The sequence below is a fragment of the Pteronotus mesoamericanus genome, unplaced genomic scaffold (assembly GCF_021234165.1).
Source record: "Pteronotus mesoamericanus isolate MK-2021 breed Mesoamerican mustached bat unplaced genomic scaffold, CSHL_Meso_final scaffold_408, whole genome shotgun sequence".
Taxonomy (NCBI): domain Eukaryota; kingdom Metazoa; phylum Chordata; class Mammalia; order Chiroptera; family Mormoopidae; genus Pteronotus; species Pteronotus mesoamericanus.
Window position 1 is genome coordinate 6,041,881 of NW_026555315.1, and position 15,211 is coordinate 6,057,091.

Below are 15,211 nucleotides of genomic sequence, written 5' to 3' on the forward strand. Positions count from 1 at the left end.
TTAGGGGGCCCAGAGCGGTGACAGAGAGCAGTCGGGGGGAGGGAAGGTGGGTGGCGGGTCTGTCACCCAGGTCCAGTGTGAGAGGTCTGTGACTTCCCCAGCTGACATCCCCTCCGCCCACCTGGTGGCACAGCCCTACAGTGACGGCCACGACCTCGCGCAGTCCAGGATTCCTGGGTTCTGGCCCCTGACGTGCTACGTGGATTTGGACAAGTGACCTGCCCTCTGAGCCTCCCTCTGAAGCGGAGGAGGTGGCTCCCTTTCCCCACACCTTGGAGTGGCTGGGAGGGTAAGGAAGAGGGCCCGCCCCCGCCCCCCACCCCCCGAGTCCCGGGCGGGGTGTGGGAGGGCAGTGTCTCACCGTCACCGTCGCCCCCAGCTCTGAGGCACCCGAAGTGGGGGTGGGGGGCCCAGGCCTCTGGCTGCCCCCGTGGGAGCCATTGGAATGTGCCGCCTGGCCGGCCCACCCCGCCCCTCCGCTTCACCCCAGGTCTTTGATTTCGATTCCCTTCACCCTCATTCTGAGTCTCTGTCCTCCCTGCCTCCCTCCCCTGCCCCCCCACCCAGGGTTTCCCACCACAGGGTCTGGAAGTGTGTGTGACGCCCATCGCGCTATGATCGGAAGTCAGATTAAAATTCAGGGAGTGTTTTCCCTCGTTTCTGTACCAGGTCTTGGCTCGGCTTCTGACAGTAGAAGGGAAAGGGCTCTGCTGGGCAAGGAGGGTGACGGGCGGCCCTGAGCCCCGGCTCCCAGGTCACCCCGGAGAGCTAAGGGGAAGGCTTTGGGACTCTTCCTCTCCGCCTGGCCCTGGGCCCTCCCGCTGACCACACCCATCCACAGGGGAAGGACGCCGTCTCTCCCCCCCCCCCCCACCCCCGCGCCGCTGTCTCTGGGAAAGTTTTTATAACTGGACTCAGTCCCAGCTTCTGCCTCTGAGTCTCGGTCTCACTTGCTGCTGAGCCTCTGTGGCCCCTCCGTCCTGACTGCAAGGGCGAAGATATGTGCACACCCAGCCGTCCCCCTCGACTCTGAGCGATCACAGGTCCCGACCCGGAGCACAGCTTCCAAGCGGCCCGGGAGCCTGGATCGGGCGGCCCTTGCTCCTGTCCATGGTTCTGACGCCCCAGCCGCTTCCCGGAGACCGGCTGTGCGGGGCCAGGCTGGGCTGCTCCACCCCAGCTCCCTCCCCTCGTCACCTCCCCCTCCAGTGGGAGCATGTGTGAGGCCACCTGTCCCTGCGTCACTGCAGCCCGAGAGAGAGGGACTCGAGCTGGACACTCAACGACAGACGGACGTGTATTTAATACCTTATAAGAGCCGTGGGAACAGGGGGCATGGCCAGCAGACGGTTTGGGGAGCTGCCTTGGGGGAGGGTGATAAGGTAGAGGGTGGCCCGCTGTCCCCGTCCTAACTCCGGAGTTGGGATGGGAGTGATGGGTTGCCCATTTGTTAGTCTGGGCTGATCGAGGCTGTACTTGTCTTCCGACCTCTCCTGCCCGCGGCCCTGTGTTGAGGTGGGCGACCTTCTCCTCTGTTCCCACAGCTGGGAGTCCAAAGGATTCTCGGGCTTTCTTCCACAAGCCCAGGAGTAGGAGCCCCTCCTTACACCCAGGACTCCTCCTCCGGAGGCAGCGGGGCTCCGTCAGGCGGCTGAGGCCCCAGGCCTGAAGGCTGGGCTCTGCTCTCCACTGCAGCCACGGGCTCTTTCCCCTTTCCTCCCTCCTCCTCCCTTGCCCAGGCTCCATCCACCAGAGCCACCTCCCCTCCCTGGCTGCCCCGCGCTGGCGCTCTCTCCAGCCTGCCCCTAGGGGGCGCCCTGGCTGGACCCAAGGGGAGGTATCCCAGGGGCTTGGGGATTCGTGAAGGCCTTTCCTCAGGCCTGTGGTCTCTCCGGGGCCGGATCCTGGGCCTCAGCTTCAGCTTGTAGATAGATGGAACTCTCTGCGGCTTCCGGAGTGTTCTCTTGCCCTTGCCTGGACATGCCTTGGCTTTGTCAGAGTTTGGGTCTGAGGGTGAGGGTGCGGGGGCCTCCAGGCTGGCAGACAGGGTAGGGACCGAGCAGTCCTGCCCTCCTTGGGCCGGGACCTCCCTCACCCTGGTGCCCCTGTCACTCAAGGCTGCCCTTGTCCTTGGTCCACTCTCTCTGGCTCCCAGTTTCCCTTTCGGGCCTCCTGGGCCGGTGGCAACAGCCAGCCTGGGGGAGCCGGTAGAGGCAGCCTTCCAGGCTCCCACGTCGACTTTAATGAGGGGTGGGGGGCCCTGAGCCAGTTCTTGGATGACTTTGTCATAAGGACCCCCAGGCTCTGGCCACCGCGCACCCAGGCTGGGGACGTAGACTCCACTGCGAGGGATAAGCCCAGACCCTGGGCCCTGGGGACAAGCAGTCCCCACCTCTAGCAGCTTCATGTTGGCCAGAAGCTCCTCTTCAAGGCCAGGGGAGATGGCTTGCTCCTTATCCCTGCCCGAGGTCGGGGGAGCGCGCCTCCTCTCCCGGCCCCGGGGCTCTCCCGCTTCTGCTGTCACCCAGATGTCCAGCTTCTGGTCCCCTTGCCTCCCTTCTGCACAGCAGTCCCCGTGTCTGGACCCAGCCAAGGCTCCAGTGACCGCCCTTAGTCGGGTGGAGCATCTCCCCGAGTCTGCCGTGGGACCTCTGCCTGCAGCACCTGGGAAGCTTCTTCCTGGAGTGGGAGGCCGGGCGGGGGGCTTGGTGGGCCCTTGGCCAGGGGACGGAGAGCGGACAGATGCGGCCTCCCTGAGCTGGGCGGAGGCACCCTTAGCCTCACCCCGGGGTGGCTGCCTGGGGCTCGTGGGCGTGGCCGAACTGGAGTAACGAGGTAGGGGAGATGGTCCTCTCGCTGGGGTCCCTGTGGCAGTGGCCTCAGGGGCTCGAAGTTGCTGCGGGGTGGGGGTCCTGGAAGGCATTCCCCAGCTGTCTGTCTCCTCATGAGCCCAAGGTGTAGGAGTCCTTCTCTTGGGGACTTCAGACGGGTATCTGTCCTCCCTCTTCCCCAAAAAGCTGCCTTGGGGGTCTTGGCCCCTCGGGGCAGGTGAGGATTGGGGGCTGGGTAGGCTGTCCCCAGCTGACAGCTGCCTCCCAGGTGGAGCAAGTGGCTTCTCCTGGCACCTGAAAGGGAGAATCATCGGGTGGTGGCAGGGTCATCTACTCCAGTCCCCTGGCTCTGGGAAGAGAGGGCCTTTCCCAGCCAGAGCTCCAAGGGGGCTGGACTTCGGGAAGGAAAGTTCCTTATGGCAGGTACTGTTTAACTTTAAGTTCCGTCTTGCCCTGTGGAGCAGATAGAAAGCAGCCTGGCCAAGACCCTAGGTTACTTCAAAGCCAGAAACCACAGGCCACCAGTCTTGGGTGCCAGGGGCGTCTCAGTGTCTGCTCTACCGTGGAATGGCAGGAAGGCCTTGGGTAAGCCTGTTCCCCGTATGGGCCTCAGCTTCCTCACCTGTGAAATGGGTGGGCACGTGAAGTAACGATATGGTTCCAATGGTACTACGTGCGTTTTTTGTTCTGAGCACCTGAGGTCTAGCTGGGATAGGGGCACTGCTGAGAGACCTGTTCCCTTTATCTTGGGGCAGGGTGGCCTCTGAGAGTGTGGACCCCACAGGAGAAGGAGGCCCTGCCCTATCCCTCCCTCCCCTGTACCTCAGGAATGGTGCAGTCTCTCTGCGGGGTGTGGGGGAGGGGGCAGGGGGCCTCAGCCTTCGGCTCGAAGAGGTATACGTCTTCCAGTCCACCGGCGGCGGTGGGCTCTGGGAGCGGCTGACGGTCATCGTCAGCTGTGGCTGCGAGGGCTCATGCTGAACCCTCACTTCATGCTGCACCGGTGCCACCGGGGGCCTCAGGAAGCTGCCTGGCTTGTGTGCTACCAACACAGCCCCCAGAGAGGACAGAGAGGAAAGGAGGACAGGATTAAATTCCTGCTGCTGCCACCTCTCCCACAGCTGTTCCTCACTGCACATCCCACACGGGGGACAGTGAGGCCCTGCGGGCATTTCCTTACAGGGGGTTAGGGGATGAAATCTGAAGCTGTGTTTGTACTACGGGCCCGCACATTTTACTTAGGTTGTATGCTTATTTGGGGGCTGGAGATGCTGGTGGAGATTATTGGAAAACAAGACCCCTTCTGGTCATGCTTGGTGCCACCGCTGCGGACGTCAGAGCCAGACCGAAGCCCAGCCAAGATGCACCCTGACCAAACGCTGATTCGCTGGGTGCTTGGCGCCATCGTGCGGTTCTACTTGGTATTGCACCATGCCTGGTCGGCTGAGGAGCACCACACCTGTGCCTTCTATAGCATCTTCCTGTCTCCACCCCGCTCCCGCCCCCCTTCACCCCCCCCCCCCCCCCCCCCCCGCCACACGCCTCTTGCAGCTGAAGGCCAAACCTACCTCCCGCTTTCGGCCTCCCGACCCAGAGCACAGGGAGGGGACTCTCAAGGGACTCACACAAGGATGTACACCGGCAAGGGTCGTGTTTGTCCAGATAATGGCTGAGCGTGTCCCAGCCGCCGCCGACACGCACCATCACGTGGTTCCGGAGCACCTGCAGGGAGCAAGGGTGAGATTCAGGGCCAAGTGGAGAGTTGCCCCTCTGTCCAGACCAGCCTGCCATCTTCCAGCACACACCCCCATCCATGTACGTAAGCACTGCAAACACTCCCACACGTGTGTGGCACACGTGTGTGGCGGGAAGTGTTTGAGTCTCCTCCGTGATGGGCATCAGATAACACACGTGGTCCAGGGTGAAGGAAGGATGCCAAGGAGAAGGTTGACCCCCAACAGGACAAGAGACCTCACAAGCAGTTGTAGTCTGGTCCTTTCTCTCCCTGCACGGAAGGGTTTCCCCTGCACATGCTTGTATAGAAATGGGGCCCTGGCTTTGCCTGTCGCATGTGTGTCAAAGAATCCGGGGGAATCTCAGCCCCACCCCACTCCGGGTCACATAGTCTCTCCCGGCTTCCGTTTCCGCAGTAAGAGCCAGGCCACCGTTCCCGGTCCCAGCCTCCTTCTCGGGGCTACTAGCTCAGGGTCTGGGCGAGGGCTTCCGGAGCTGGCTCTGCCCCACCCCGGGTGGCCTGTACCCGACTCAGGTGGCTTGGCCCTGCCCCTGAGCGGCGGGCCACGCCTCTGGGCACAGGCTGTCTCTGCGGAGGAACATTTCGGAGGAACATGCCGGTCTGAGGCAGGCGCGGGGGAGGCGGTGGGAGGCACATTTCAGGTCACACTGCCGCTCACTCTGCCGAATGTACCAAGTCAGGCCCCAGAGGGGTGGACGGTGAGGTCCGTGTGGCTGGGTCCTGCCCTGAACACGAACTTGGGGTTCTCAGGCTCCTTGCTCTGACTAAGCCTGTGGCTGGATTGGAGCTGAGGGAAATAAGGAGTACCCTTCACACCCCACTTCTGCCTGGAGACCGCTGAGAATTAGGCTGAGTTGGAGGCGGGGGGCGGGGGGGGGGGGGCGGGGGGGCGGGTTATTCTGGCCGCCCTAATGGGAGCAGGGGATGGGCTTGTCAACTTTGTGAGGAATCTTCTGGAATTTTTCCAGGAAGACAAAGCAAGCCCCAAGGGGTGAATGGTGACTTCCTGTCCTTGCCCTCAGGCCTGGGCAGGGTCCCAAGGAAGGAAACCCTCGTCTGCTGACCCCGGGGGCCCTTCCACCTCAGTCCCCGCACTTACCCGGATAAAAATGAGGGTGTTGGAGTCCCCCACGCGGTACTTCCCCTCAGACACCTTGACCATGGAGAACTGAACGGGGCACGTGCAGCGGCTCACGAGGTTCTGAACCTGCAGACAGTGAGCGCGGGCTCAGCTCCCCCTCTGCACACGTGCCAAGCCCCCCACCACGCATGGTAAGTCAAGTCCAGTTCCAGTTGGTGGGATGTTTCCCTCCAGCCCAAGGCGTCTGGAGGGAAACATCTATCAGCTGCCTCCCGCACATGCCCTGGACTAGGGACCAAACCGCAGCCCAGGCATGTGCCCCGGCCAGGGATCGAACCCGCGACCTTTCGGTGCCCAGGACGATGCTCCAGCCAACCGAGCCACTCCAGCCAGGGCCAAGTAGGGAAGCATTTTAACGACCCAGTGAGAAAAGACCTTGAGTGGTGACCTATGGCGCAGCGCCCCGGGGTCAGCTGATGGAGGCCACAGAGTGTGACGGTGAAGAAGGTGGGCCTTGGAATCCGACAGGCTCAGGTCCGGCCTCCAGTGTCATAGACCTTGGGCAAGTGGAGCACCTGCCTGCCAGCTGTGGGGGGTGGGATGGGGTTCATCCCAGTGCGAGCTCAGTGCCATGACACAGCCCCTTCGCCAGACTCTGTCCTGAACCCTTCATGCGCCCTCGAATATCTAATGCCCCTGTCAGTCAGAGAAGCTCGGTACTGTCACTGTCCCCAAGCTACAGAAGGGGAACCGAGGCTCAGGGAGGAGAAATAAGTTGCCCACAGTCCCGGGGGGAGTAGTGGGGCTCAGACTCGACCCCGGGTGTCAGAGCGGGGCCAGGGGCCATGTGCTTAAAACGGTCTCACCCGGGGCTAAATGCGGGAGGTGTAGAATCTGGATTTGTAATAAAAACGTCCTAAGTGGCTTAGTACTAGTATATGTGACTAGGATTGAGGTGCAGAGCGAGACAGGACTTAGAGCCACCCAGTGGATTAGTGTCGGGGTGGGGACTGGAGGTCAAGAACGGGGTGGCCCAGCTGGGGCAGGAGTGGGAGGCCGAGGAGGGCGGGGCCCGGGGAGGCGGGGCCTTGCAGGCGTGTCCCAGTCGCTCACCATCTGGTCCAGGTTTCGGAAGTGGCAGGGCCGCCGCCTGGGGGGCACGGGTGGCGGGGAGTCGGGCGGGGGCAGCGCCAGCTCCTGCCGCAGCTCCTCATCAATCTCATCCTCCAGATGCACCAGGGTGGGCGCCGCGACCCCGAAGCGCCAGGCCCGGCGGCCCAGCTCCAGCAGGCACAGCACCACATTCTTCACGTTCTTGCGCAGCACCAGGTCCTCCGTCTCGAACATCAGCACCTCTGGCAGGGGGCAAGGGGGCACAGGGAGGGGTCGGCAGCCTGAAGCCCCGGCTGACCCTCCCGGAGCCCAGCACAGGGGAGACCCCTGGGGCCGTCCGTCCCTGGGCAGGCCGGGGGGGGGGGGGGGGGGGGAGGTGCGGGGGGCAGAGCTGGGAGCTGGCAGGCACCACAGGAAGCCTGGCTCTGAGGGTCCTGCGCCCAGCCAGCCACTACAGAGAGGGGTCTGGGCAGCATCGCTCAGGCACTGAGTGTAGACAAGGTGGCCCATGTGACAGGAGAGGTCAGAGATGGGGAGAGGTGACACCGCCAAGCAAAGGAACCTGGGGCCTGGCTGTGAGACAGGGCGCGGGAGGGCTCATTCCAGCTTCCCTGCACTCAGTTGCCAGGATGGCTTCCGGGAGCAAGAAGCAGTTTGTTCGGCTTCCGCCCCTCACCCCGCCGCCGGCCCCCCGCCCCCTCATCCAGCAGCATCTCCTACCCAACCCCCAGCCCACCCCCAGCCAGGCGGGGCTGAGCACGGGCACCCCTGACACTCCCACCCACTAGCTGCGTGACCTTGGGCTAGTCCCTGAGCCTCCGCCTTCCCTTCTGTGAAGTGGGGATACAGCCTGATTCGTGGGACTGCTGTGAGGATGGCGGTTAGGGTTCGCGGCCAAAGTCCAGCACATAGTACGTGCTCAATGAAACCCTCGCTTTGCTCGCCTTTCCAGTTCTGCCCCCGCTGCCTGGCTACCCACCCAACCCCCCCGCCCCGCCACCCACCCCCGCCTCACACCTGCAGCCTTTGGCCTGGAGGATGCCACACTGTCTAGCTCCATCCCGCCGCTGGGTCCAAGGCCAAGGAGATGCAGGATCCCAACATGTCACTCTCCTGAGTCTCACAGGCCCCAGCGCGGCGGGCCCCTCCCTAACACCCAGTGCTTCGCCTCCTGCTCTCTCCCCCGCTCGCCTCGCCCTGTGCCCTCACCCACCGCAGCTTCCCCCAGTCACCAAACGCCTTTGCCCCTGCTGTTCCCCTGCTTAGAATTCCCTTTCCCCAAACTTCTCTTTATGGCTCAGCGCTCAGTTCAAACCTCCTTCCCCTGCGTGGCCGCCCTCTGCCCCCTCATTCTACCCCCTCGGGAAGCGGGTTTCTCCGCTGGCCCGGGCACACACACCTCCGCTCTGAGCTTTTATCACACCGGCTGGAATCCGTGTGTCTGCTCCCTCACGCGCCTCCCCTCCTAGACCCTGAGCTCCTGGGACACTGGGTGTCAGCGCCCTGTCCTCAGTGCCCAGTTGGGTGCTTTACGCAAACGAGAGAGGTACGCGATACGTGTCTGTTGAATGAATGAATCATTCAATGAACACATTTCTTGATTATGGATTTACTATGTGATGGGAAGGCGAAGAATGAGAAGGCGTGAGCTGGCCCAAGGCAAGCCTGGGAGGAGGACCCTGGCTCTAGCCCTCAGGGCACCCTGGGCCGCAGAGAGGCGGTGGACGCCCAGCAAGGTGGGGGTTCGCGCGGGGGGAGGTCCTGGCGGGTACCTTGGATGCCCATCTCCTTGCGACACCACTGGATGAAGTTGGAGACGTTGTCCCGGGCCTGGAAGGTGCCTGGCTGGGCAGCCCCGTTGCAAGAGACCCCGGCCCGAGGCACGGGGATCCTGTGGGCTCGGGCGGGCGCCTCAGCTAGGAAGGCCAGTGCGGCCGCGGTGACGGCGTTGGCATGCCGGCACAGCACCAAGCCCGTCTCCAGCACCTGCAGGAAGTTGGCTGCGTCGATGTCCAGCCCGTAGAGATCCCGAAGCCACTCTGCCAGGTCCTCCTTCATGGCTTCCAGGTACTGCTCACTGGACTTGAAGGGCCGGATGCTGCACACAGGAGGCCCCGGAGTTCCCGGCCTCCTCCCACGTCCCCCAGGCTGGGACATGGCTTGACCCTCGGCAGGGGAGAGGGCCGGCACCTCTTCTGTCCTGCTGCTTTGTCTCCACTCCTGCCACCTGCTACGTCTTGGCTGGTTCTCCCTGACTCCCTGTTCCCTAGGAGAGAGCCTTGGATTTCATGCTCGGCCACTTGCCACTGGCTTCAGCCGCCTCCACCGGGCAGGCCAAGTCCCTGCCCTACCCCCCTCCTCGGCATTTCTCAGTCTCTGCCAGAACTTTCCCTACTTGGAGGCCCACAGCGACCTCGGACCCTTCGCCACCTGCCAGGACGGATGGAAGTGAGGACGCTCCTATCTCCCCCTGGGCTGCACAGGTTGCTCTGGCTGCCTCCCACCACGGACAGCCAGCCAGCTGGTGGCAGTGGAGCCTCTCCGCTCTGCCTTCGTCTCCTCTCCTTGGAGACCTGCGGCTGCTACAAACACTCCTGTTAACCCTTCCCGGCAGGCAGGCAGGGCCAGCCCTGCAGAGCTGCCTGGAGCCAGGAGGGCAGGTAGAGGGGAGCGGGGGTGGGAGGGGGGCGCCTCTGGGGAGTGGGGGCAGGGAAAGCAGGGCTGGGGAGCTTGGCCCATGGTGTTTAGTGAGCACTGTAGGGCGGGGAGAATCTAGACACAGCGACAGAGGCTAAAGACAGGAGTTTAGCCCTGGACCCTTTGCTGACATTCATAGGCTACCTAGCCTTTTTGTGCCTTAGTTTTCTCAGCTGTAAAATGGGAATAATATTCTCTAACTCTCTGGGGTGTTGTGAGTGTGAGGAATAAAGGTATAAGGTGTGTGACCCTGACTGGTGTGGCTCAGTGGGTCAGACATTGTCCCGCAAACCAAAAGGTCGCCGGTTCGATTCCCGGTCAGGGCATGTGCCTAGGTTGCCGGCCAGGCCCCCCATGGAAGGCATGCGAAAGGCAACTGATCAATGTTTCTCCCCCTCTTTCTCCCTCCCGACCCCTCTCTCTAAAAATAGATAAATAAATACAAGGTATAATGTATGTGGAAAGTGTTGGGCTGTGAGGACACACACGCTCAGGACTCGGCGGGTCCCGGCTCAGCGATTCTCCCAGCATGCCTGTCCGTGCGCCACGGTCCCCACTCCCTCTGGAGAACCTGCACGTCCCTGACTCTAACCACACGACTCCTCTGGAGTAGGCTGTCGACCGCAGTGCCTTACCCCTGGGCCACAGCAAGGCATTCACTCAACAGATATGTCTTGAGTACCTTCTGTGTGCCAGGCACTATGACACATCTAAACACAGAGCACTAAACGAGGCCCCTGACCTCATGGGCGCCGCTTACATATTAGTGGGTGCTGGATAATGGATAACGAACAAGTAAATCTGTAGGAAGCCAGACGGTGATAAATACCAGGGAGCAAAGTAAAGGGCACAGGAAGACAGGTGTGTGCATTGACTTTTCTATAAGATGCTCAGGCAAGTCCTCACTGATGTCAGGACACTGAACGGAGGCCTGGAGACATCATGGGGCAGGACCTGCGGGTGTCAAGGGAAGGGCATTCGGGCAGAGGGAATGGCTGGTGCAAAGCTCAGCAGGAGCCTGCTTGGCCGGTTCCAGGAAGAGCAAAGAGAGGGGGATATGAGGCAGAGAGGAAATGGGGTCTCAGGTTATGCAGGCCTTGTCTTTCTCTTTTAGAAGAGAAGGTTCCTAAAAAAAAAAAAAAAAAGATGGTTCAAGATCTTTCATAAAAGTTTTTAAAAACATGTTTATTGATTTTAGAGAGAGACACACACGCATCAGTATGAGAGAGAAACATCCATCGGTTGCCTCCCATACACACCCCACCTGGGAATTGAACCCGCAACCTAGGTGTGTGCTCTGACTGGGAATGAAACCCCCAACCTCCTGGTATACGCGATGACACTCCAACCAGCTGAGCCACACTGGCCAGGACTCAGTTTCTTTCTTAAGGCATCAAGACGTGATTGTCGTACCCATGTTAGAGGTGAGGAAACAAGGATACGGGAGTGGGCGGGAGGCCTTAGGTCCTCCCTCGTATGATCCTCTCCTCAGGGTTGGCCGAGTGTCCTCCCAACATGGCAGCTAGATCTCCCCTGAGCTAAGGCATGGATCCAGAAGTGGGGGAAGTGGGGAGCAGAGTGGAGGAAGGACAGGGATAGAACAGAGGGTAGAGGAGAGAAAACAACGACACCATTAAACAACGTTTTAAGTGGCTTCTGGGGGCCAGGTACTGTGTTACCATCCCGCCACGTCTGACTGACAGACGGAGAGCCTGAGGGTCAGGAGGGAAACATGCTGAAGGTCAGGCACCTTTTATATTTACATGCTAGAGCTGGGATTTGAACCCTGTCTATTGGGGGCCAAAGCCACCCTCTATTCTCTTTGAATGCCTTTCACGAGGGAAGGAAGGGCACATCTGGATTCTGGGTGCTTTGGGAGGCTCTAGAAAAGGCAGCTATTCCTGAATGGAACCCCAGGGGCAAGTGGGGTTCTAGCCCCGCCCCTTGTGAGCTGACAGAGGCCCTGGAGGACAGAGGCCCTGGAGAGTAGACCAAGTTCTATGGGTTCTGGCTGCTCCCTCTCGTCCAAAGCTCTGGTCACAGGAAGCGGGCAGCACAGCCTCGGGCAGGATGGATAAGCATGGTGAGCGGGGTGGAGGCGGGGCGGGGTGGGGCCGACGGCAGAGGCCTCCCGACTGCAGGCGGACCCCCCGGTGCCTCAGCAGAGTCAAAGTCAGCCTTCTGTCAGTTACACCCATCCATGAACAAATCCTCTCCTTTCTCTTTTCTGAATATCCTTGATGCTTGCACCCTCTTCTTAACCCCCTGCCGTTCAGACTCCTGTCTCCCCTGGCCTGGACCACTGCTATGACTCCCACGTGGGTCTCTCTGTCGCAGGGGGAGCCTCCTAAAACACAGCTCCGAGCCGCCCCTGCGTCACAATGCTCAGTGGCTTCCCACTGCTGAAGGGCCAGCCGGCCTCTGGTGTTGCGCGGGCGCTGTGGGATGGGGACCAAATGGACACAGCGGTGGAGTCCGAACAGTGAGCTTAGCTCTGGGCCCTTTGCTCAGTCCTCCTGTGAACTTCACACGCCGCTAAAGTCCACACTCCACAGCGCGGCACCCGGAGTACCAACTTTTCCTTCCAATTCCCCCTTCTCCCGAAAAGCGCGCTGTGCCCCTTTCTGGTTGTGCACTGGGTCTGGCCTTTCACAACCAGAAGGCTCCTTAATGTATTTTTCCAAGTAAAGGTATAGTGGACGCTGGTTCCCCAACTTGAGCGACACCAAGAACTGGCAGACTCTTTGGAGTCACTTTTCCTGAAAGGTTTCCAAAAGTCCTGGAGGAGATTCAGAGGCCCCTCCATGACCTACCTTGTCATCCACCTGTGAGCGTTGTGAAGGCTGGAGGGACACGATGCATGAAGGAGTTTAGGGTGGTGGCTGCATGTTGCCAGGCGTGATGCACACCCATGTTTTTGTGCACACTATACACGGGATTATTATACCCATGGCGTATAACAATTATACCCATGTATAATGCGCACCCTTATATTTCCCTCAAAAATTTGGGCAAAAACTGTGCAGTATACACTGCCAGATATGGTAGTTGGTGCTTAATACCTGTGGGCTAGAACACTAATTTTATTATCATTCCCCTTTGTCTCCAAGTCTTTAGGTTCGGCAGGGATCAATTCTTCTTGATCTTTTTCGGGCAAACCCCAGGGGCTGTGCTTTCTCTGCCCTCCCCCCTCATTATGAGGCTAGCCCCCCAGGTCCAGCAGAGGGCCAGTGTTTGCCCGCAAGGCGGGCACCTCCCAGTGAGGCAGCTTACTTTCCACGTTAGTCCAGGAGCACCCTGCCGGCAGGGCCACTGCTTGGTCATAGAGTTTGTGCCCTGAACTAAAACATCAGCTAGAGGGGTCAGTGGTGGCCAAAATCTGCCTGGCGATTGGGGTCAAGCCTGGAAAAATGAAGAGACATGTTTTCCTAATTGGTCTGCCCACAGGGAACACATTTTTGATTGTCCTGCCAATGGGAGGCGCCTTTTTCTAATCACAGGGAGGCCTTTGTGCCCACCTGTCCGCCCAACCCACCGCAGGTGATGCTGGGCTTCCTAAAGGCAAGACCCACTTTGAAGAAGGAAGTCCCATCTAGAAAACAAAATATAAACAACCACGTATTAGAATTCCAACCAGTGCACTGAATGTTTATTGACAACCTACAGGCAATCAGTTCCCACTGGAGAGCCCATCAGAAGGAAGGTGACGAGCCATCTTTGTTCAGGTTCGCTCCTTGCTCTCTCCTGCTGATTGCTTCCCGCTGGCCCAGCCCAGGGCTGGGCACTTACCCACAGCGATCTCACACCTACCTCACAACTACACTCGAGACAGGCATTACTTTTCCCACTTGACAGGAGCATCGTGACTTGTCTTAATCTTAGGACGCACAGAAACCTGGGATATCGGGGCAGGCAGGCAGCCAGGCAGGCCTTTTCTGGCCCGGGAAATCCTGGGCACCGTAACTCTTTTGGAGTCCTGCTGGCTCGTACGCACTATCCTGCAGGTGCCTGACTTTGGGGGCATAGGGGACCTGGAGTTGGGTTGTGGGCAACAGTCAGGGTACCCAGGGACAGTGAGCCTGCACTGACCTCTCCGCCCGCCCGCAGGCCTGAAGACCCCCTTGTGGAAGAAGGAACTGGAGGAGAACAGGGTCAGGGAGGAGGAGGCTGCGGAGGAGAGATCGGAGGAGGAAGACGAGGGGAGGCCGTCTCAGGAGGACGCGGCCGAGGGCGAGGCCGAGCGCCGGGAGGCGGAGGGCCGCGAGGGCGGCGAACAGGGCTCGGTGTCCTACTGCCCGCTGCGCCAGGAGTCCAGCACCCAGCAGGTGGCGCTGCTGCGGCGCGCGGACCTCGGCCTCTGGGGCTGGCTCCTCCCCTTGGCGCTGCTGGGCGGCCTGTCGGCCCCCGCAGACAGGTGAGGGAGCGCGCGCCCCGCCACCTCGCAGGGCCGCCGGGGACCGCGCGGTGCCCTGAACGTCGGGGTCCGCGTCCGCAGGAATCGAAGCCTCCCGGAGGAGCCGTGCGTGCTGCACACAAGGCGTCGGCCACCTCGTGGCAGGGGGTGTGCACGCTGCGAGATCCTTTTTTGCAAGAAATGCGGAAACCTGCACAGCAACCCGGCCTACATAGCGCACTGCCTTCTGGAGCACTCGGATCTGGGTAAGGCGCGGGTTTCGGGCGAGGCGGGGGCCGCCGGAGGCGCCAGAGCGCCCCCGCTCAAAGCTTTTGTGCCCTCCACTCCCGCAAACCCAGAACTCCCCAAAACTTTCTTCTGTCCACTGACGCCGAGCGCCCTCCTGCACATCCCAGCACTGCCCGTTCTAGAGCTGCTCTCTGGGAGCGCCCCCAGGCCACCTTGGGCAAGCAGACCCACCGTCTATGTAGCCAACGGTGGAACCCTCCGTCACCTGGAGTTCCATTCCTCCGTAGAGCTCCTGGGGGCTCCTGTCCCCTGGCGGCACCCAGTGCCTCCTGCGCGCCTGACTCGCGTCCCCTGACACAGCCTCACACTCCTCTCTGGTATTTCAGGTCCTTCTGGCCGGCTGGGCAGAAGCAAGTCTAGAGAAAATAACCTCCGGGTTCCCTCACCCCTCCGAGAAACCGAGAAACCGGCTTCTTCCCCTCAAATCATTCAATAAAGCTGTAAGCAAAGTGTCAGTGCCTTGACGTGGGGGCCAGGCGGCTCCGGAGAGTGGGGAAGTTGCCCCTCCTTGCCCTCTGCAGAACAGGGCACGCGGACAGCCCTCCCCCCCCGCCCCCCCCAGGTCAGGGCGGCACAAAGCACTTGCATCCAAGGGCAGTCAAAGGCCATTCTCCCCACTGCACAGAAAAATAAAATAAAAAATAAAAAACGAAGGCACAGGGCCAGGAATGCCCGTGGGGAGCTGAGGGCGGAACCTTGCCAAGCCATTCTTGCGGCCCCCTGGAAGCCCGGGTCTGGCAGAGGTCAGTGTGCGTGCAAATGCAAATGAGGCAGGTGTGGAGGGCGGAAGGCCTGAGACCCTGACGCTAGAGCGCCTGCTGAGGCACAGGGCAGGGCGGCGGGGGCTCTGGTTCCGTCTCTAGAAATCCAGCTGTTCTTGGCCAGCCAGCAGGAGCTCCTGGGGTGTGGCGTGTGTGTGGCCTGGAGAATGGGGCACTGGGAACGGAGGCCTCCCACGCCTGCAGCGCCCCCAGCAGTCCAGACCCCCCCAAGAGAGGCTCCGGTCCTCTCCCTGCCACACGCGGTTCTCC

General features: G+C 61.0%; 2 protein-coding genes across 2 annotated transcripts; one reads left to right on the plus strand and one right to left on the minus strand.

Moving 5' to 3' along the window:
* Window positions 1–1,603: 1,603 nt before the first annotated feature.
* Window positions 1,604–8,965, minus strand: GAS2L2 (growth arrest specific 2 like 2). Its single transcript, XM_054593050.1, has 6 exons — window positions 8,554–8,965; window positions 6,782–7,023; window positions 5,687–5,794; window positions 4,457–4,553; window positions 3,654–3,873; window positions 1,604–3,125 (listed from the first exon to the last, which is right to left on the minus strand). The coding sequence occupies exons 1-6, from the start codon at window positions 8,936–8,938 to the stop codon at window positions 1,604–1,606; spliced, it is 2,574 nt and encodes an 857-aa protein (XP_054449025.1). The 5' UTR covers window positions 8,939–8,965.
* Window positions 8,966–11,548: 2,583 nt separating this feature from the next.
* CUNH17orf50 (chromosome unknown C17orf50 homolog) lies at window positions 11,549–14,475 on the plus strand. Its single transcript, XM_054593099.1, has 3 exons — window positions 11,549–11,561; window positions 13,586–13,892; window positions 13,974–14,475. The coding sequence occupies exons 1-3, from the start codon at window positions 11,549–11,551 to the stop codon at window positions 14,473–14,475; spliced, it is 822 nt and encodes a 273-aa protein (XP_054449074.1).
* Window positions 14,476–15,211: the final 736 nt, after the last annotated feature.

Excerpts from the sequence above, each read along its gene's own strand:
- CUNH17orf50 (XM_054593099.1), top strand. Across the intron at positions 13,893-13,973 it reads CTGTCGGCCCCCGCAGACAG|GAATCGAAGCCTCCCGGAGG; the intron begins GTGAGGGAGCGC and ends CCGCGTCCGCAG.
- GAS2L2 (XM_054593050.1), bottom strand. The coding sequence starts at position 8,938 with ATGTCCCAGCCTGGGGGACGTGGGAGGAGGCCGGGAACTCCGGGGCCT. Across the intron at positions 7,024-8,553 it reads CAAGGAGATGGGCATCCAAG|AGGTGCTGATGTTCGAGACG; the intron begins GTACCCGCCAGG and ends GCCCCCTGCCAG. Across the intron at positions 3,126-3,653 it reads GAGACTGCACCATTCCTGAG|GTGCCAGGAGAAGCCACTTG; the intron begins GTACAGGGGAGG and ends TCTCCCTTTCAG.